The sequence below is a fragment of the Aureobasidium subglaciale genome (genome assembly GCF_000721755.1).
Source record: "Aureobasidium subglaciale EXF-2481 unplaced genomic scaffold scaffold_3, whole genome shotgun sequence".
NCBI lineage: Eukaryota > Fungi > Ascomycota > Dothideomycetes > Dothideales > Saccotheciaceae > Aureobasidium > Aureobasidium subglaciale.
Genome location: NW_013566992.1, coordinates 744618 through 765511, shown reverse-complemented (window position 1 = coordinate 765511; position 20894 = coordinate 744618). Strand labels below are relative to the sequence as shown.

Genomic DNA, 20894 nt, shown 5'->3' with positions numbered 1-20894 from the left:
ATGCTAGCGGCCCTCGCATAAAAAAGTCCTCCTCTCGACAACTTTCGACTACCTCGTCGTGGGTTGCCGTTTCTGTGCTCCCTCCCTATCATTTTTTCCCAACACATACCCGTCAAGCCTATCGTCAGGTCAGAATGGGCACCGGCAAGAAGGAGGCTGCGCGCAAGACGCGCCAGGGCAAGGTCGGCGACGGCATGGCCAACGTCAAGGTCAAGGGCGAGAACTTCTACAGGTGTGTCACCATCCTTCAGTCCCCTTTCATCCAAGCAGCCTACTGACCCGTGTCGCAGAGATGCCAAGAAGGTCAAGAAGCTCAACATCCTCACAAAGGGAACTGCCCAGCGCAACGCCAGTGGTGACATTACAAAAGCCGCCGTCTTCCAGTCGCGTGAGAGGCCGTCAGCTCGCATCGAGCCCAACCGCAAGTGGTTCACCAACACCCGTGTCATCTCACAGGATGCCCTCTCCGCCTTCCGTGGCGCTGTCCAGGCTCAGCAGAAGGATCCCTACTCATACCTGCTCAAGCAAAACAAGCTGCCTATGAGTCTGATCAAGGACGACGAGACCAAGAAGAATGGCTTGAAGCAACACCAGGCAAAGATTGCTGTCGAGACGGCTCCCTTCTCAGACACCTTCGGTCCCAAGGCCCAGCGCAAACGCCCAAAGCTTGCTGTCAGCTCTCTCCTCGACCTCGCTGGCGAGTCGGACAAGATGCACGAAACCTATGTCGATCGCTTAGAACAAGCTCGTCTTGCTAGCGGTCTCTCCGTCGACGATGCTCAAGATGCAGAGGTCGACGGTGCCTTGACTGCTGCAAGAGAGGCCATCTTCTCAAAGGGTCAGAGCAAGCGTATCTGGAACGAACTCTACAAGGTCATCGACTCCAGTGATGTTGTCATCCACGTCCTGGATGCCAGAGACCCTCTCGGTACTCGCTGCAGAAGTGTTGAAAAGTACATTCGCGAGGAAGCCCCTCACAAGCATCTTCTCTTCGTCCTCAACAAGTGCGATCTGATCCCCACAAGCGTTGCTGTAAGTCCTAGCCATCCTCCCTTTGCCTGTCGTTTGCCATTTTCCTTCTTTTCTCCCATCTTCCCTCCCATGCCAGCGTTAAGTCAAGGCTCCTTCCGCATTTCGTGTGCGTTTCTCCCCATGGAGGGAGACTGTTACAACTCTGGCAGATCAAAGTCGGCCCGCCGCTAGACCCCGTTATGGATGTCTAGTAGATCGCTTGCCGTCTTGGTTTGCTTTCAAAAGGGTTCGAGCGTGTTTCGTTTGAGTTGAGTACCTCCCCCGCTCTCACGAGTGGCTCATGGAGGCTCTCTTAGTTATGATTCACACATCTCTTGCTTTCTGTCTTCTCTTATTACCTGCTTCACTGCTTCATTCGTCCTTACACATCGCCCACACTCGATCTTCGCAAGCATTGTACTGACCACAGAATCAGGCCAACTGGGTCCGACTTCTTGGCAAGGAATACCCCACTCTCGCTTTCCACGCCTCAATCAACAACTCCTTCGGAAAGGGTTCCTTGATCTCTCTTCTTCGTCAATTCTCTGCTCTTCATTCTTCCCGCAAGCAGATCTCTGTTGGTTTCATTGGATACCCCAACACCGGCAAGTCCTCAATCATCAACACTTTGCGCAAGAAGAAGGTTTGCAACGTTGCCCCCATTCCTGGTGAGACCAAGGTCTGGCAATACATCACATTGATGAAGCGTATCTACCTCATCGACTGCCCTGGTGTTGTCCCTCCAAACATGGGTGATACGGACGAAGACATTCTCCTTCGCGGTGTCGTTCGTATTGAGAACGTCGAGAACCCTGAACAATATGTCGCTGCTGCTTTAAGAAAGTGCAAGAGACATCACGTTGAGAGAACCTACGACGTGCGCGACTGGGAGACGCCAGGCGAGTTCCTTGAGCTTCTGGCCCGCAAAGGTGGTAAGCTTCTGAAGGGTGGTGAGGCTGACATGGACGGTGTTGCCAAGATGGTCCTCAATGACTTCCTTCGTGGCAAGATCCCTTGGTTCACCCCGCCGCCGGCATCTGCTGCCGCATGGAGTGCTGCCGAGGAGGCCAAGGCCGAGCTTTTGACCGAGATCATCAAGAAGAGAAAGCGTGGTGCTGCTGATGAAGGTGGCGAGGCAGAGGAAGAGGAGGACGAAGAAGATGACGAAGACGAGGAGGACGAAGAATTCGCCAGCTTCACAAGTGATGAAGAGGACGAAGACGACGTCGAGGAGGGTGTTGCCATCGAGGCCACCGAGGAAGGTTGAAGAGACGTTGGAAAAGGACCTCTCTCCCACCTTCCATGATTGCATAGTTTGCAAGACGCCTATCCCCCCTCCCCGTCGATGTCCTTCTCTCAGACAGGCCGACGCGCGACACAGACCTCAAGCTTCCAGCCATGTCTCGTGATTGCTCATACCCTCATCACTCGACCACCGAAGTGGTCGACATCAACCTGTTCGGCATATACGCATATAATGCGTTGCCTGGCCATTGCATGTCTTCTTCGGCAAGAAGGAGCAAGTTACTCATGCGGCTTACCTGGTTCAATACTATCCGAATGGAAGCATGGATCACTCTGACCTGCTTTATACTTTGTCAGAAAGACTCAACGGACGAACCCCTTAGTCCGCTTTTACTGCAACGTTGTACATAGAACAACTTATCAAATTCTTTACATGCAACTTTTTCTCCGCCTTCGCCCTACGTTCTTTCTCGTGCAACGCATCAAAGGCGCACTCATTCCAACCGGCATTTTGCCGTACAACCGAATCCGCTTGTGCAGGTCTCGGGTCAATCCAAAGCGACCTCCCCCTCTTTTTCCCCATCGTCGTCGTCACGTCGTATTGCTCATTTGACTGCATGAGCAGGTCATAGACGACAAACCTGCCAGCCGAACCCTCGGATCTTCAAACGTCTGCTCTTCTAGTAAAGTGAAATGAGTGTCTCCAATGATGTGCGCAGGGCTCATTCAACGATTGGCGGATAATATATGCAGCAACACCTTCCTAATGTGCCACCTCGACTATTTTTGACAGAACTATATAAGATCTATGTAAGCATTCTTTCTTGGCCTCTCTCCAAGACATTCTTCCTTCTATTGTTTCAGAATGAGAGTCTCTCTACGTCTTCTTGTATGCGCTCTTCTACTTGGCGTGATTGTCCTTGCTACGGACAATGGCTTGACCACTCAAGTCACGTGGGATCCGTACAGTCTCATGGTCAATGGAGAGCGCCTGTTCCTCTTCTCTGGAGAATTCGCCTATGAACGTGTGCCGGTGCCGGAGATGTGGTCCGACATTTTTCAAAAGTTCAAGGCAAATGGATTCAATGCTGTTAGCATGTACTTCTTCTGGTCTTATCACTCGGCGTCTCGTGATGTATTCGACTTTGAAACTGGTGGCAAGAATGTTCAGAAAGTCATCGACGCTGCTGCAGAGGCTGGTCTATAGTAAGTATCCCACCCGGCCCCCCTTCAAAAGCCCCCTTCCCGAGTGGTGCTTGTTGCGATGCAGAATGCTTGATCGAACCTGGATACCCTATCTTGGGAGTTTCCGGTCTTCATTTCCACGAGGATTCCAGCGCTTCTCACCTACGCTGTCATGATTGTGTCTTCGTCTTGAGCGACACCTCTGGAAAGGTTCTGATCTGTTGCAACCATGTATCTAACCTCCTCGACTAGCCTCATTGCGAGACCAGGTCCATATGCAAATGCAGAGACAAATGCAGGTGGTTTGGCATTGTGGACGAGTGATGGCTCTGCAGGTAGGTTTAGTACGCTCGATCAAGATACAACATGTCTGACAAAAATCAGGAAACTACCGAACGTCAGATCAAGCCTACTACGACGCCTGGAAACCGTTCATGCAAGAGCTCAACAAGATCTTAGTCAAGAATCAGATCACAGAAGGTTGGTGGGCATTGCATCGTCTGCCGTTGTAGATCATGAAGACAAGTATGCTGACTGTGCCAAAGGTGGTCCTATAATCCTCTACCAGATCGAAAACGAACTGTCGGAGACTGTACACAAGGCAGATAACACACTTGTACTTTATATGGAGCAGATTGAACAAGTCGTGAAGGATTCCGGCATTGTTGTTCCGACTACCAGTAACGAGAAAGGCCAGAGAGCTCAGAGCTGGTCTACTGACTACCAAGATGTTGGAGGTACGTCGATGCAACTAAGCCTATGCACATTCCGAAACTGATTGTAATACAGGGGCGGTCAACATCTACGGGCTAGACAGTTACCCAGGTGGCTTATCATGCACAAACATCAACTCAGGATTCAATCTGGTCCGAAACTACTACCAATGGTTCCAGAACTACTCCTCCACCCAGCCTGAGTTCTGGCCAGAGTTCGAATCGGGATACTTCCAGCCATGGGGCGGATATTTCTATGATGACTGTCTGGCAGAGCATGACCCTGCCTTTGCTGACGTTTACTACAAGAACAACATTGGTCAGAATGGGGCACTCCTTAACCTCTATATGTATGCCTGTCCCATCTTTGAAGTTCGTATAACACTCTGCTAACTCTCGCACAGGGCTATGGGAGCTACGAACTGGGGTAACCTAGCGGCTCCTGTTGTTTACACAAGCTACGATTACTCTGCGCCTCTACGCGAGACTCGCGAGATCCAATCGAAGTTCTCTCAAACGTAGGTGCATCTACAGGCCCAGAAGTATCCTCACAACGAATATCCTAGTGAAGCTTCGGACAATGCTTCTTGTGATCATCGCTAGCAGAGCTGACAACCCTTTTAGTAAATTGATAGCACTGTTCACAAGAGTATCTCAGGACTTGCTATACACCGTTATGGAAAGCAACGGTACTGGTAATGCTGTGTCAACACAGGATATCTGGACGTGGGTTCTCAGAAACCCAAACACCACGACCGGCTTCTACACCACTCAGCACTCAAAGTCAAGCTCAAGAGCAGTCACGGATTTCTCGATCAATCTTCAGACTTCTCTTGGACCAATCACTGTACCGAATGTCCAGCTCAATGGCCGCCAGAGCAAGATTGCTGTCACAGACTATCACTTTGGGAAGCACACTCTCTTATATTCGTCTGTGGACATTCTGACCTATGGCTTGTTCGACCCGAAAGCTGTTCTCGTTTTATACCTTGAAGCCAACCAGATCGGAGAATTCGCTTTCTCAGGAAATATCTCGGTCAAGTCCTATGGCAGCACGAATGTTACAGCATCTCAAGTTAAAACGAACGGCTCAGCTTCCTTCACCAAGTTTGTCTACAGACAATCGGCCGGCAAGACTTCTCTACAGCTGTCCAATGGTGTCTTGATGTATCTGTTGGACGTCTCGACAGCATGGACATTCTGGGCGCCTCCAACCACCCCCAATCCCAATGTCGGCCCTGGTGAACAGATCTTCGCTATAGGCCCCTATCTTGTTCGTAACGCCAGTGTCAGCAGTAACGTTGTCTCGGTCAATGGTGACAACACCAACTCTACCACACTGGAGGTCTACGTTGGCGACGCAAGTGTTGACACCATCTTGTGGAATGGCAAGGAGCTCGCTACGAAGAAGACCTCTTATGGCGCTCTGACAGCCGATCTTACAAGCATACTCGACCGCGAGATAACCATCCCAACACTTTCCGGCTGGCAAGTTGCTGATTCTCTGCCTGAGGTGGCCAGAGATTATGACGATTCTGCTTGGGCTGTATGCAACAAGACAAGCACCAAAGCGCCAGTGAAACCACTGTCTCTTCCCGTTTTGTATAGTTCAGACTACGGCTACTACTCTGGCATCAAGATATACCGTGGTCACTTCGATGGCAAGTCGGCTGTGTCTGCAAATGTGACAGCACAAGGTGGATCGGCTGCAGGCTGGAGTGCTTGGTTGAATGGTAAACTTGTCGGTGGCCATCCTGGCAATGCCTCGCTCTTGTCAACATCCGATGTACTTGACTTCAGTGGGGTCACACTCTACGATACAAACAACGTTCTTACTGTGGTCACTGACTATACTGGCCACGATGAGACATCGACTGGCAAAGGTGCTGCGAACCCCCGAGGTCTCTTGGGTGCAGTCCTCAAAAGCTCTGGTAATACCACTGCTACATTCAAGCAGTGGAAGATCCAGGGCAATGCAGGTGGTTCAGCCAACATCGATCCCGTCCGAGGACCTCTTAACGAGGGAGGTCTCTACGGAGAACGTGTCGGATGGCATCTTCCTGGCTTCTCTCCCTCGGGCAAAGATTGGTCAGCTGGGTCCCCTGCTCAGGGCCTCAACTCCAGTGGCATCAAGTGGTACCTCACAACATTTGAGCTCGACATCGACTCCGACCTCGACGTTCCCATCGGTCTCGAGCTGTCCGCGCCGGCAGGTACCGTTGCCAGCGTACAGATCTATCTGAATGGCTACCAGTATGGCAAATTCATCACTCACATCGGACCACAGACAAGATTCCCCTTCCCACCTGGTATCATCAACAACCAGGGCAATAATACAATTGCCCTGAGTGTATGGGCCGAGACAGATGCAGGTGCTAAGCTCGACACTGTTTCGTTGTTCTCTTACAATGTTTACGAGACTTCGTTCAAGTTTGCGCAGGACTGGAGCTATCTGCAGCCAGGTTGGACAAGCGAAAGATTGCAGTACGCATAGGCGGTGCGCGTAGGACCAGATATAACAGAACAAGTGCCTTGCATAGTCAGTACTGGAGGATTCTGAGTTCCAGATTGCAATGATGGAAGATCAATAGCCGTAGTCACGCCTGTGCCAGTGATAATACTTGCCTACTACGCCCCTTGTTCTGTTAACTAGCAGTCTAAGTGAGCCATGTTGACAAGGAATGCGCTTGAGCGTGATGCGTTGGGTCTTGCTTGAGAAGTCATCGGCACTCTTTGGTCTATGCCAATGTCTCTCACACCACGCATACTTCTGGCATGACCCTGGTCGAGCACGTGAAAGCTAACCCGATGCAGTTACTCACGATGCTGCTGCGAGAAGTCATGCAAGCCTCAGACGCAACGCGAGAACCTTCTGCTGTCCCAACATTTGCTTATCCGTGTTCACTGCTGGATGAGAATGAATGCAGATACCGAGAGCTTCTGGGCATGCCACTGTAGTGGTATTCACAAGACTTCATGTACACCACCTGCGATCTCAACCTGGTCCAGAAGAATGAAGCCCGGATCTTGAAAGCTAGAATGCACCAGCACCACGAGATCCAGGCATGGTTGGACTACAGACGTGCCGCTGATTCTTTCGAACAACGCAGCATCTTTCCATGACGGAGGTAGCTAAATGAAATCATCGCACTCGCAATTTAACATATGCACCTTGTTGTGAGCGACATTCTCGTTCGTCTCGAAGGGACTTCCAGCAATATACACTGTTGATTCTCTGCGACAATGCAGAGCGTTGTCGTGCCAGAGGAGCCAGTGATCAAGATCGATGGGGTCGACATCACCTTGTCGTGCTCGAGGACGATGGCGAGGTACGGGTATGGGTGTCCACTAGACTGGGCCACGCGCTGGACTCTGCCTCTTGGAGCTTGGAGATGCTCGCGGCCACGATCTTGTTCAACATGTGAATCTAAGTCGCGGACGTCGAATACAATCTTTGCCTGAGCCAGCATGCGCTCGCTCATATAAAGAAGCCTTGTCTTGTTGCTAGCAGAAGACAGAGACTGCCAGAACGACTTGGTACCGGAGACCTAACGAAGGTCAGAGGGGAAAGGAGGTATCAGCGGAGCCCGTCAGCTAGTGGTCGACAGCAGCTTGCGTGACATGGCTGCACACGAGACGACCGAGCCAGAGACAGCGGAAAGGGGAAGTAGTAATTGAAACGGTTGGATGGCAGCTGTAAATAATTCGTGTTGTTCGGCCAGAAATAGGGGCGGACCCTTGCTGCGGCGTTGCCCCTGGCGTTGATTCGCGCAGCAGCGGGGTGATGGACAAGTCGGAACAGCTGGTGCTTCGTTTCACTCTCGCCCATTTCACCTTGATTGCCTTGACGATTTTGCTTCTTTTTCCCTGCTAGAAGGAGACCTATTCTTGCTTTCTTCTCTACTAACCCACGCTCACTACTTTGTTACTTCATAATGGCCTCTCTTCAACTTCCTACTCGCAGCAGGAGCCGCAACCCTGTGCCCTCGACTAAAGCTGTCATCTTGGTGAGATCAATCATGTTTGCGAGCGTATGAGCAGCTGCTGACCCTAAACCTAGGTCGGAGGACCCAGCAGAGGTACTCGCTTCCGCCCGCTGTCTCTCGATGTCCCCAAGGTGAATTGATAGCATCCGTTGCACGTCCACGAGTGTTTCGTCTGACCAAGTTGCGCCAAACAGCCCTTATTCGAAGTCGCCGGCAAGCCTATCATCCAGCACTGCTTCGATGCTGTCACCAGAGTGCCCGAGATTACAGAAGTCTTCCTTGTTGGTTACTACGACGAGACCGTCTTCCGCGACTTCATCAAGGACGCCCACCGCGAACACCCCAAGATCTCCGTCCGCTACCTGCGCGAATACACAGCCCTAGGCACGGCCGGTGGTCTCTACCACTTCCGTGACGCCATCCTCAAGGGCCGCCCCGATCGCTTCTTCGTCCTCAACGCCGATGTCTGCTGCTCATTCCCTCTCGGCGAGATGCTCCGTTTGTTTGAAGAGAAGGATGCCGAGGCCGTCATTTTGGGAACACGCGTGTCCAACGACGCTGCTACCAACTTTGGATGCATCGTCAGTGACACCCACACCAAGCGCGTGCTGCATTACGTCGAGAAGCCCGAGGGCCACATCAGCAATCTGATCAACTGCGGTGTCTACCTCTTTAGCACCGAGAGCATCTTCCCCAGCATCAAGACCGCCATCAAGCGTCGCAGCGATCGTCCTCGCCTGCTGTCCTACCCTTCATCGGAAGCCCTTGACAGCCGCGACTTCTCGCTCAACGCCGACGAGGATGAGGATGATGAGAACCGCAAGAACGAGGTCATTCGTCTCGAGCAAGACATTCTGTCCGACTTGGCAGACAGCTCAAAGTTCTTTGTCCTCGAGACGACAGACTTCTGGCGCCAGATCAAGACTGCTGGCTCTGCAGTTCCCGCAAACGCCCTCTACCTTATGAAGGCCTTCCAGCAGCAAAGCGAAGACCTTGCCAAACCTTCAGCAGTCATCCTCCCGCCCGTCTACATCCACCCTTCAGCGCACGTTGATCCCACTGCCAAGATTGGTCCCAACGTCTCGATTGGCCCCCGTGCCGTAGTCGGAGCCGGTGCTCGTATCAAGGACTCTATCGTTCTGGAAGATGCCGAGATCAAGCACGATGCTTGCGTCCTGTATTCCATCATCGGATGGTCCTCGCGTGTAGGCGCCTGGGCTCGTGTTGAGGGTACCCCCACCCCAGTCCGCGAGCACCACACCACCATCATCAAGAACGGCGTCAAGGTGCAGAGCGTCACCATTCTGGGCAAGGAGTGCAACGTCGGCGACGAGGTGCGCGTTCAGAACTGTGTCTGCCTGCCTTACAAGGACTTGCGTAGAGACGTGAGCAACGAGGTCATCATGTAGAAGCCTCTTTCCTGTCTTTTGACTACGACGACACCCCAAAAACACATGCATTTGATTACGCGAGAAGCATTGGGCTTTTTCTTTCTGTTTGGGCGGCGTACGTGGGAACAGCTTTCCCTCATCCTTCTTCTCTTACCACACTCTACTGTTCTTATGATATCACAGTTGGCACCAATACTCTATTATAAATATTTTGAAAGAAGTTGCTGAGAACAAAAAGGCGTGTATTTGATCGTCTTTGTATGCTGGTGTTTATCCTTTTCTCCGATACTCATGTGCTAGACTCTACAAAACGCATGACCAAAGGCCGAATCCAGCTCGTGCAGGTGGGGCGGTAAAGATCAGGTCATTTACTTGTGGGCTGTGGAGATACAAAGTTAGCGAATGAAATCTGATGGTACATCTCATAAGCAAGACTTACGAATACCCTCCTCAGGCATGGGAGTAACATCGACAACCTCGGCAGCCTTGGGCTTCTCGCCCTGCGACTTGTCATCCTTCATGAATGGGAAGGTGAGGACCTCCTTGATGGAGTAGTGGTTGGTAAGGAACATGACCATACGGTCGATACCCATACCCCAACCACCAGTAGGTGGCAGACCGTACTCCAAAGCCTGGCAGAAAGTCTCGTCAACAAGCTGGGCCTCATCGTCACCTTGCTCCTTCTGGCGAGCCTGCTCTTCGAAGCGGAGACGCTGGTCAAAGGGATCGTTCAACTCGGTGTAGGCGTTGACAATCTCCTTCTTGCAGACAAAGGCCTCGAAACGCTCACAGAGACCCTTGTTGCTGCGGTGGTACTTGGCAAGAGGGGACATCATCTGAGGGTGACCAGTGATCATGGTAGGGTTGATGCACTTTTCCTCGATGAATTCACCAACAAGCTTGTCGAGCATGCGGGCGTTTGTGAGGGGAGCAGAGCACTGGACGTTCATCTTCTTGAGCATGCGCTTGAGGAAGTCGTTGGTCTCGTCGCTGTGCAACTGGTCACCTTCGGGGAACTTCTCACCGCAGGCCTCCTCGAGGGCGGGGATCATCTCGATACGCTTCCAGGGCTTGGCCCAGTTGACGGTGTAGACTTCGCCGTGCTGAGTCTCGAACTTGGTCTCGTAGCCACCGGTCAGGTGCTTGACGAGGTTGGAAACGAGATCCTCGGTGGTGTCCATCAGGTCGTAGACATCGGCGTATGCCTCGTAGAACTCGCAAGTGGTGAACTCGGGGTTGTGGGTGAGATCGATGCCTTCGTTACGGAATTGACGACCGATTTCGTAGACACGCTCAAGACCACCCACAATCAACTGCTTGAGGTACAGCTCGGGGGCGATACGCATGAACAGCTCCATGTCAAGGTCGTTGTGGTAGGTCTTGAAGGGCTTGGCGGTGGCACCACCAGCAATGGCGTTCATCATGGGAGTCTCGACCTCGATGAAGTCACGAGTGTCGAAGTAGTTGCGGATGTATGTAACCATCTTGGAGCGGGTAATGAAGGTGTTGCGAGTGTGGTCGTTCATGATCAGATCGAGGAACTTGCGGCGGTGACGCTGCTCCTGGTCCTTGAAGCCATAGTACTCGTCGGGCAGCTGGTGCAAGCAGGGAGTGAGGAGGGTGACTTCCTGGGCGAAGAGCGAGAGCTCGCCCTGGTCGCGGGTGCGAGGGTTTGTGCGGCCGGGGTAGCCCTTGATGCCGATAATGTCACCACGACGCAGCAGCTCGTGCTGGTCGGCGAACGACTTGTCGCTGGTCGACTCTTGCGACTGGCACATGATCTGCATGCGGACGCCCTCTGCGCGCACATCGTAGAAGCACAGGTTGGCTCCCGACGAACGCTTGTTGTAGATACGTGCTCCGATGCACAGAGTCTTGTCCTTGATGTTCTCGCCTGACTTGAGGTGGCCGAACTCCTTCTCGAAGTTGCGCAGGTCATAGTCGACGTGGAACTTGTGGGGGTAGGGGTTGGGCTCGTGGCTCTGGCGGAGCTTCTGGATGGCTCTGCTGCGGATCTCGAAGTACTGGTTGGGGTTCAGGTGGGCCTCCTCTTCCTCTGCGCTGACAGTCTTCTTCTTAGCAGCTGGTGCTGTCGATGTTGCTGCCTTTTCCGCCTTCTTGGCCTCCTTTTCGCGCTGCTTCTGGCGCTTCTTGACTGCAATGTCTCAGCACACAACATCCTCGCTCAAGCACATTGCTTGTATACGCACGCTCGGTCTTGCTGACCCTCTCGCCCGTCACTTCGTCGAGGTACAGAGTGGGAGCTGCGGCATTGTCACCAGTCGTAAGCTCACCGACCTTCTGAGTCACTTCGCTGACTGCCTCCTTGACAGCGTTAGCTGCTGCTTGTGCTTGTTCGGCCATGTTGGATGTGTATATGTTCAACTCTAAACCTCCCACCATCGACGAAAAATGTCATTGCGGCTTCGGACTCAGTCATAATTCTTGGCGGCCATGTGCGGGGTTTGTCGCGCCTCCAACCCTGCTTCTGTCTTTTCACCATACACATATCATCTCTGCCTTGGCATATCGTGCCCGGTCTGTTCTGGAGTAGCTATGTAACCATGAGCTAGACTTGGTCCGCACTCAGATCCTGACTTGACGGCATCAGGATCGTTGTTGCATTGATCTGTGTTCATGCAGCTCTTTTGTGGTGTGTGACTAACGGAGACGGTAGCCACCACCGGTCCTGAATAGTGCACCAATGTAGCAATGATGAAATGTGACAAGCAAACACGCGTCTTAGATCAACTAGAAACGGAGAAAACAGAATATTCAACAAGTGTCAAGGTCAACTACTTCATCTACACTTCCTCGAACCTTTGCAACGGTACATAAGCACCTCTGTCAACCTTATCATCTGCTCTTCTCCCTTTGATCAAGCCTAAAACTTTGTCTATCAAGCCACGGCTCTGAACCATGGCGTCGACATCTGCAAACATATCAGCTTCACCAACCTCTTTAGCGGCAGCCTCACGAATATATCTCGGAGGCTTCCATCGCTTCAATAACAGACTCGAGACCACAACCGTGACACTCGAACACGCCATTGCCGCACCAGCAGCCATAGGCGGTAAAGACAAGCCCCACGGCAAAAAGAAGCCCATCGCGATGGGTAATCCGACAGCGTTGTAGACACAAGCCCAGATCAGATTGAGTTTAATACGCCGGAATATGGCGCGGGACAAGGCCAAAGAAGATGGGATGTCGAGGAGATGGTCGGGACGCATGAGAACTACATCCGCAGCTTCAATGGCGACATCTGTACCGGAAGCAAGTGATATACCGACATTGGCGGTTGCAAGGGCAGGTGAGTCGTTGATACCGTCGCCCACCATGGCTACGATGATACCTTGAGCTTGAAGCTCTTCGACAATCTCGCGCTTACCACTAGGAAGGACGCCAGCATGAACGTTGCTCTTAGGAATACCAAGGAGGTTGGCCACATAGTAGGCAGTGCTTGCCTGATCGCCCGTGACAATCGAGCATGTGATGCCCATACGTTGGAGGGCAGATATCGCGGCTGGTGCTGACGGTTTGAGGGTATCGGAAAGTGACAGAGGGCCAGTGTAGACATTGTCGATCGATGTGTGGATGGTTGTGACACCCGCCGACTGCTGCTTGGGTGATACACTGACGCTCTTGCTACGTTCATTATCATTGGTGTCGTCTGCATGTTCTGGAACAGCCACGCCACGAGAACGCAGGTATGAGGTGTTACCAATCGTCACGTTGTAGCGCCTGCGCTCGGGCGAAATGGCGGCTTCCACAGATGCCGAGATGCCCTTGCCGACTGTGGACACAAAATCACCTACGCTGCCATCGAGAGTGCCGTCAGACCCCAGGCCCAGATGTGCCTTGGCGGCACTGGTGACCGCACGTGCGATCGGATGTTCGCTGCCAATTTCCGCAAGTCCGATCAAGGTCCAGTAGAGACGTAGCGTAGCAGCATCGGCGGTCCAGCCGCCTTGTACGTCTGATCGAGACACACTCATCTTACCCTTTGTCAGGGTACCAGTCTTGTCGAGAACGATGTGCGTCACCTTCGTTGCGGTTTCCAGCGTCGCACCACCCTTGATGAGAATGCCTTGCTCCGCTCCAACGCCAGTGCCGACCATGACGGCTGTAGGAGTTGCAAGGCCAAGCGCACAGGGACAGGCGAAAACGATGACAGCGATACAAAGTTTGACGCAGACCATCAAGGGCCCGCCACTCGTGTCCTTGGTGAAGATTGTGGGTGGTGTCTGCAGGATGTGGCTCAGAATCATCCATGCGGTAAAGGTGGCTAGACCAAGTGTGATGATGATGGGAACAAAATAGCCAGCCACCACATCAGCCATACGTTGAATGGGAGCACGGCTGGTCTGAGCTTCTTGAACAAGTCTGACAATTTGACTGAGTTGTGTGTCGCGACCAGCTCTGGTGACCTGGAAGTCGAGTCTTCCTGAGCCGTTGACAGTACCTGCCATGAGGTTCTTTCCCTTGGTCTTCAAGATGGGCATCGCCTCTCCGGTGACCATACTCTCGTTGACGTAGCTGTCGCCACGAATTACAGTACCATCAGCTGGAACCTTGTCGCCAGGCTTGAGAACAACAACGTCACCAACCTCTAAAAGCTCCGTGGGAACAGTCTTCTCCTCGAGAGCCCCAACAGAAGAACTCTTTTCGGACTTCTCATTGCCGTCCCATTCGTCGGCAGCCTTTTGTGCGGCTATCGGATCTGTATAGATCAGAGCCGTTGACGGCGCAAGACTCATCAAACGAGATAGAGCAGCCGAAGTCTGCCCTTTGGCTCTATTCTCGAGGAAGCGACCGAGCAGGATGAATGTAATCAGCATCGTACTTGTATCAAATGTTGTGCCAGGTCTTGAATGCGGTGGCGTGAGGATTGATACTAGCATAGCAGCGCAGCTGAAGAAGAATGCTGCAGAAGTTCCCAGAACAACCAGGACGTCCATGGTTGGAGACCCGTGCTTCAAGGACTTGTAGGCGGATCTGTAAAACCGTTTGCCAATACCGAATTGGACTGGGATGGTGAGAAGTAAACAGACGACATCTCCAAGCCACAATCCAGGTATCAAAGGTAGTTTGTAGCTTCCGTAGTCTAAGGGTTTGATGAACATAGGGAAAATCATACTGGTGAAGAAGACAGGTACAGCAAAGAGGAGAGAGACTTTCAGTGCTCTGGACCATTCTTGGATCTCTTTAGTCTTCGCGAGAGACTCCAACTGCGCATTGTTGTCGTCATTTTCGGCGGTCAGAGCATTGAGGCCTTCACTCTCAATTGACTCGACTATCGACCGGAGTCCAGTCTGGGTGGGATCGTAAGCAATTGAAGCTCTACCGGTCTTGAAGTCGATCTTGACCGCCGTGCTTCCCTTTCGTTGCTTTAGCGCGGCTTCAAGGGCTGAAGCAGCCTCCGGAGTCTGCAGGCCGAACAGCTTCAACTCTACAGTGCTGCTCGCTCGTCGCGAACGCGGTCCTCCTTCTTCTCGCGAAGTTAGCATTCTAGCATCGAAGCCACGATCTTCAATAATTTCAACGATCTGTTCAGGAGTGAGTTTTGTGGGATCGTGTAGAATGACAGCTCTCTCGGCAAGCAGACTGATATCGAATTTCATGACACCAGGAACATTGTCGAAGCCGCTCGTCACAGCGGAGGTGCATGCGCCACAAGTCATGCCTTCGATGGCGACGATTGTGGTGAACAGCACATCATGCTTTCTGCTCAGCTTCCTAGTGGAAGACAGCATCTTGGACCGCACAGGCTCTGAAACCTTTGATTCTACGATCGAGGCATCAAAGCCAGTATCCTCAATTGTCTCTGCGATAGTGTCTGCGGTGATCAGGTTCGGATCGTGCTCTATGACGGCCCTCTCAGAAAGCAGCGAAATGTTGAAGCTTTTTATTCCGGGGAGCCCCTTGAAGGCACCCTCAACAGCAGATGTGCATGCACCACAAGTCATTCCACCTACACTAAGTGTTGTGGTGGTCAGACCGGAGGATGCGGAAGTGATTCCGAGGCCCATTGTGTCTTCGTCCGACTCTTCTTCAACGATATCGTCCAAGGTCGAGGCGGGCAAGTCGGTGCTCAGGACAGTGGCGTCAAAGCCTCGATCCTCTATGGTTTCGCGTACTTGATCGGCCGAGATCTTTGTTGCATCGTGCATGATGACAGCACGCTCCATGACCAAGCTGACGGAAACGCTGCCAACGCCATCGACGTCCTTGAAACCTGATTCTACAGCAGAGGTGCATGCGCCGCAGGTCATGCCTTCGACCTTGAGTGTTGTGGTTGCCAGGTGCTGGGGCTGCGCAGAAGGCTGTGGTGGAGTACGGGGACCCATGTTGTTGTTCCAGTTGGCGAACTGTGTTTGGGGCGAAGCTCTTGGAGAGATTCCGCTGGATATTGTGGATGGCGAGCCATTTGGAGCGCTTTCCGGCGGCGGGCCAGTAGAAGATATCAGGGTGTTGTTGTCCCGGCGAGAGTCTCTTTGTGAGACTTGAAGGTATTGTGGCGCCATGGCGAAGACTTGCGACACAAAGCGCGACAAAGAAAAGACCAGGACACTGGCGTCTAAGAATATGTAGCCTGCTCCAGCAGACTACTTGATACCTGGCTCTTGTATACGCGCCGGGCCAGACTCAGCTGACTGCGATGGGCAGTGACTTTGGGGGATGCGCCAACAAGGTCCTGCCGTGGCGTCTTCAGGGTCGTAAGCCGGTGCTGATGAGCGGAAGGTGCAGCTCGAGATGGAGATAACTGGGCGTGGGATAGAAAAAGAATTATGTTCAGACCGGAAAAGCAGTCGCTACAGACCAGGGGCCGTGAGGCGTGTTGTATTCAAGACATACAGATTGCATGGCTTGATGCCCGTTTCGTGAAACTGCCTCGACCTCCTGCATCGCGGCCACTCTCGAAGCCGAAACATGTCGCTTCGGCAATCTCGGTCAACGACTCTCGGCTTCGGAACTCCGGCCTGCATGCATATATTGCTTTAATCTATTTGTTGCTAGCTCTTCTGAGCTGTCAACCTCAATCCATCAACCATATATTCCACTCATCTGTCCGTCCTGAAACCATGGCGGTAGACCATCGCTTTTGCGGAAAGCTTGCTCGATAGGGGTCTGCTGGACTCCTTTTACAATCGACCCTTTCAATCTAGTGCGTATTGCTGGGGAGCCGCAACGGCTCTCGTCCACACGCTTCCGTCCTTCGACTGCAAACACTTGAGTTGCGCCTCTGCGTCCTAGATTTGTTTGCTTTCCCTTCTCTCAAAACTTGCTTAGTCGATTGATGAGCAGATAGTAAGTCACCAAGCAGCATCTCGATGTCATCAGGCCCTGCCGTGGCTGGCTGATGCAGCTTGACGCCGACTGCGAAAGTCAAGGACGAAGACTCCGACGCTTCAGCTTCGATACCGCCATCTTCTTGCACTTCTTGCGAAACCCAATCCCTTGTCCTATATTCCCGCTTCCATATTCAGTCTCGACTGGAGCCTTCGTCAGATCTGTCCCTTTGACTCGGATTCAGTGGAGAGCCTCAGATCGTCGCTACGTGGAGCATCCAGCCACGCCCGGATTCCTCGTGCGCATTTCGTCACTTCGGCCGCTAAGAAACCCTTTTGAGCCGCTCTCAACGTGCTGACAGCCTCCAAACGTGCACTTGCCCTCCCAAAGAATAGACAAATCCAGATCATCGGCAAGTCTAAGAGACGAGTGATGACAGAATCGCCAGCTCTGGACAGATCCTCGCGCAACCCTATCCCGCCTTCCTAGTGATTTTTGCGATCGACGTCAAATCCCGTTGCTCAATCTCAAAGCATGGCGGCTTGACTTGCACCTGGTCGTGCCTCCAGCGGTTCATCCTCTGTGCGAGTGCGTGGAGGGCTGAAGCTTATACAAGTAGAACGTTATGACGATTGTGAAGGTTCTTCTGATGAGCCTTCTATATGTACTCTGAGGTCTATCTCCTATTCCTGTTCTTCTCGTTTTCCATATCTGCAACACACATTTTACTCGTCTTATCTCAAGATGAACATCAATCAGCCCCTCTCCGGGCGAGGCCTGGCTATCCCTTTCACCAAGGCCGCCAACCCCAACGCTGATCTCAATGATGGAGACCTTCGTCTGCCATTCATCAGTCGCATTCCGGACAATATTAGGTAAGTGCGAATCATCTATGCATGCTGATCCAGGGCGCTGACTCCGGCTTCCAGAAACCATTTCATTGCAATGTGTGGTGAATTTGTTGGAACTGTACTGTTCCTCTATTTTGCGCTGTCGGGAGCACAGGTAGCAAACAGCGTCAACACGTCCAGCGGTCAGTCTATTGCAGAGACCGGTAGCAACCCCCAACAGTTGCAGTACATTGCCTTGAGTTTTGGTTTCTCATTGGCTGTTAATGCTTGGGTTTTCTTCCGCATCAGTGGTGGACTTTTCAACCCTGCCGTCACTTTCGGTATGTGTCTGATCGGAGCCCTGCCCTGGGTGCGTGGTGGCCTGTTGTTCGTTACTCAGATTCTCGGTGGTCTGGCTGCTGCCGCTTTGGTGTCTTGCATGTTCCCCGGTGAACTCAACGTCCGCACAACCCTTGGTGGAGGCACTACTATCGTCCAAGGTTTGTTCATCGAGATGATCTTGACTGCTCAGCTTGTCTTCACCATCTTCATGCTGGCTGCTGAGAAGCACAAGGGTACCTTCATCGCTCCTGTTGGAATTGGTCTTTCGCTCTTCATTGCAGAGCTTACCGGAGTATTCTTCACTGGCGGCAGTCTCAATCCTGCCAGATCATTTGGCCCTGCTGTCGTCAACCGTGAATTCTCAGGATACCGTAAGTCTCCTTGTAACAGATCCTAGGGCCCGTTACTGACTCGACTGGCACAGACTGGATCTACTGGGTTGGTCCCGTCCTCGGATCCATCGTCGCAGCTGGCTTCTACAAGTTTATCAAGATTCTGGAATACGAGACTGTAAGTGTAGATTTATTGGTTGGAGCGTAACAAGGCCACTAACTCGCTTCAAGGCCAACCCTGGACAAGACATGGATCACGCAGCCAAGGTCGAGAAGAGAAAGAACCTTCTTATCGCCGCCGGTATCAACGAGGTCGATGCTCATCACGTCGCCAACGAACTGCAGGAAAATCAGACTGTCACCGAGAAGGGTGGGCCCGACGGCACCGTCGTTGCCAACGGTCAAGGCCGTCGCGGCTCTGGTCAAGACACCGCCATGTACGGCACCGGCTTCCGTGCCAACTCACATCAAACCAGACCATCTACCAGTTCTGGCGATACTGCTGTGGTCCAAAGACCTTCAGCTGTCACCACTGGCAGCCAACTTGGCCGCTTCAGCTATCTGGGCCGCGCAGGTGTCCAACAACCTAGAATGAACAGCATCATCAACGAGTCAAGAGTTGACAGCCCCGGTATGACGACGAATGAGGAGCTCTATGCTCCTCTCGCCGCCGGCGGTGATGAACCACTTGGCGGCATGGTCGCAGACCACGATCCCAGATACCGTTACTCGAGAACCATCAGCAGTGGTGTCTGAACGACTGAATGAATTGATGAGGCGCACGGGACATGCTAGTTCATAAGATGTTTTATGTAGTTACGAAACAATAGCTTTTACGAGACATGTGTTGCCTGTGTACACTCTTGATGGAGGTCGTGGTGAGTGTGAGTGAGCTTCTGCTGCACAAAAGCTTCTTCGTGGTGAAAGAGTTCTGATTCACGCCGAAAAGCATTGAAGACATTCTGCAGCAATCAGCATGACACTAATATAGTCGTCTTTCGCGTCGACTTCGATGTCCGAGTGTGTGATCATCGCACACAGCCATGAGACAACAGAGGCATGTCAACGGACTGGAAACCCTTATTGCTCAATGTCTAAGCTGGGATATGCAAACAATTCGGATAGTAACAGATCATTGAGTACGAGCACAGATTCGCAGAGTCCAGATGTAAATCACGACGTTTTATATCCTGGCATAGCCTGCGAATCCGGTCAGTATTCTTCGAACACTTGAGCAAGTCGAAAGGACTTACCCATGATACATCACGCTCCTCATACTCCAAAACTGGCATCTGAGCCCCAGTTCAGCAATCGGATATGACAGTATCGCGGGTGTTTTGAATATCCTTGGGACCAGTGCGGCAGCACCCTCCGATCAGTCTGGCACCTCTGCTGAACCATTCTCTGACCAATTCAGCGTGTTCTTTGCCCTCCACACGTGGACCGTTCCATTGACGTGCTTTTGCGTTCCATGTTTCGCCAGAGTTTGGATAAACGATAAGGGGCTTGTCGGTCAGAGGCTTGAGATACTCCAACGCTGCGGACACATTCTGCTCGGGGATGCAATTGACGCCGACAGACACGATCTGATCACAGGCGTTGACCAATCTGACTACCTCGGACATCGACGAGCCATCACTCAGTAGAGACACATCCGAATCCTTCAGCGTGACACCCAACCACGCCGGTGTCTTTGGAAAATCGGTCTCAAGCAGTTCGATCAAAGCCTTGATTTCTGGCAAAGAGGGAATGGTCTCGTAAGCCAAGATGTCCACATTGGCTGCCACCAAAGCTTCGATGCGAGGTCTGTGAAAATCTTTGAATTCATCATTCGACAGATGGTAGTCACCCCTGTATTCGCTTCCATTCGCAAGAAACGCACCATAGGGACCCACACTTCCCGCAATCAGAAGCTTTCTTGGTTGAGCTGATGAAATTTTGCCTTGCTCCTCCTGAAGAGCAGTGTCGCGAGCCTGCTGAGCAAGCTCTACACTGCGACGGATGAGCTTTTGGGACTGCTCAAGACTCATGCCAAGATGTTCAGATAGGCCGAGAGGAGTAGCTTGGTAACTTGCGGTGATGGCAATATCAGCACCAGCTTTGAAGTAGTCAAGGTGTACTCCGTAGATCGCCTCCGGAGTTTCTTCCAGAGCTTTGGCAGACCATAACTTGGAGCTAAGATCAAGTCCACGAGTTTCGAGTTCTGTTGCGAGGGCACCGTCCAGTACCAGGGCAGGAGTGTGCTTGAGCAGCGGAGCTACGGGGTCCACGAAAGAAGACATGTCGTTGTTGAAATGAATTGGCGTCCTGTCGGATGCACACGTGCCGGGTGGTTGCAATGAAGGCTGATGTCGGTCAAGGGTGCTCTGTAAGCATTTTTTTCTGGAAAGATTCGCATGTTTGTCCAAATCGAGCGGAGTAAGCGAATTTTCAAAACAGCCGACCGACAAATAGATTTATACATGATGAGGAGTAAGTGAGCGATTACCATGACTTGGCTGTGGATTTTTGATTTGCTAAGGCATCCGAACGAAACAGCTCTAGGTCGACGAAGACACTGCCATATCAG

At 52.2% G+C, this 20894-nt stretch overlaps 8 protein-coding genes across 8 annotated transcripts; 5 read left to right on the top strand and 3 right to left on the bottom strand.

The window, feature by feature from the left end:
- Positions 1–35: 35 nt before the first annotated feature.
- On the top strand, positions 36–2278 carry AUEXF2481DRAFT_86402 (uncharacterized protein; the record flags this gene model as incomplete). The annotated part of the gene is made up of 3 exons (XM_013491535.1): positions 36–232; positions 291–1032; positions 1442–2278. The coding sequence occupies exons 1-3, from the start codon at positions 135–137 to the stop codon at positions 2276–2278; spliced, it is 1677 nt and encodes a 558-aa protein (XP_013346989.1). The 5' UTR covers positions 36–134.
- Positions 2279–3121: 843 nt separating this feature from the next.
- On the top strand, positions 3122–6648 carry AUEXF2481DRAFT_62610 (glycoside hydrolase family 35 protein; the record flags this gene model as incomplete). The annotated part of the gene is made up of 7 exons (XM_013491483.1): positions 3122–3462; positions 3694–3776; positions 3826–3921; positions 3987–4178; positions 4231–4504; positions 4559–4672; positions 4779–6648. 7 exons carry the CDS (start codon positions 3122–3124, stop codon positions 6646–6648), a joined length of 2970 nt encoding a protein of 989 aa, XP_013346937.1.
- A 1441-nt stretch (positions 6649–8089) lies between these two features.
- On the top strand, positions 8090–9549 carry AUEXF2481DRAFT_2380 (uncharacterized protein; the record flags this gene model as incomplete). Its single annotated transcript, XM_013491203.1, has 3 exons — positions 8090–8161; positions 8215–8271; positions 8335–9549. The coding sequence occupies 3 exons, from the start codon at positions 8090–8092 to the stop codon at positions 9547–9549; spliced, it is 1344 nt and encodes a 447-aa protein (XP_013346657.1).
- Positions 9550–9899: 350 nt separating this feature from the next.
- Positions 9900–11895, bottom strand: AUEXF2481DRAFT_46091 (uncharacterized protein; the record flags this gene model as incomplete). Its single annotated transcript, XM_013491466.1, has 3 exons — positions 9900–9910; positions 9971–11686; positions 11742–11895. The coding sequence occupies 3 exons, from the start codon at positions 11893–11895 to the stop codon at positions 9900–9902; spliced, it is 1881 nt and encodes a 626-aa protein (XP_013346920.1).
- Positions 11896–12258: 363 nt separating this feature from the next.
- AUEXF2481DRAFT_36937 (uncharacterized protein) lies at positions 12259–16508 on the bottom strand. The gene has a single exon (XM_013491404.1). It carries the CDS (start codon positions 16053–16055, stop codon positions 12336–12338), a length of 3720 nt encoding a protein of 1239 aa, XP_013346858.1. The 5' UTR covers positions 16056–16508; the 3' UTR covers positions 12259–12335.
- Positions 16188–16845, top strand: AUEXF2481DRAFT_484821 (uncharacterized protein). Its single transcript, XM_013491618.1, has one exon. It carries the CDS (start codon positions 16320–16322, stop codon positions 16653–16655), a length of 336 nt encoding a protein of 111 aa, XP_013347072.1. The 5' UTR covers positions 16188–16319; the 3' UTR covers positions 16656–16845.
- A 720-nt stretch (positions 16846–17565) lies between these two features.
- On the top strand, positions 17566–19081 carry AUEXF2481DRAFT_26806 (uncharacterized protein; the record flags this gene model as incomplete). Its single annotated transcript, XM_013491299.1, has 4 exons — positions 17566–17696; positions 17751–18364; positions 18418–18503; positions 18557–19081. 4 exons carry the CDS (start codon positions 17566–17568, stop codon positions 19079–19081), a joined length of 1356 nt encoding a protein of 451 aa, XP_013346753.1.
- Positions 19082–19316: 235 nt separating this feature from the next.
- AUEXF2481DRAFT_485748 (uncharacterized protein) lies at positions 19317–20710 on the bottom strand. Its single transcript, XM_013491617.1, has 2 exons — positions 19604–20710; positions 19317–19525 (listed from the first exon to the last, which is right to left on the bottom strand). The coding sequence occupies exon 1, from the start codon at positions 20605–20607 to the stop codon at positions 19630–19632; it is 978 nt and encodes a 325-aa protein (XP_013347071.1). The 5' UTR covers positions 20608–20710; the 3' UTR covers positions 19317–19525; positions 19604–19629.
- Positions 20711–20894: the final 184 nt, after the last annotated feature.

Bases quoted from the DNA above. Each gene is read 5' to 3' on its own strand.
- AUEXF2481DRAFT_36937 (XM_013491404.1), bottom strand. From the start codon at position 16,055: ATGGCGCCACAATACCTTCAAGTCTCACAAAGAGACTCTCGCCGGGAC.
- AUEXF2481DRAFT_484821 (XM_013491618.1), top strand. From the start codon at position 16,320: ATGTTCAGACCGGAAAAGCAGTCGCTACAGACCAGGGGCCGTGAGGCG.
- AUEXF2481DRAFT_485748 (XM_013491617.1), bottom strand. From the start codon at position 20,607: ATGTCTTCTTTCGTGGACCCCGTAGCTCCGCTGCTCAAGCACACTCCT.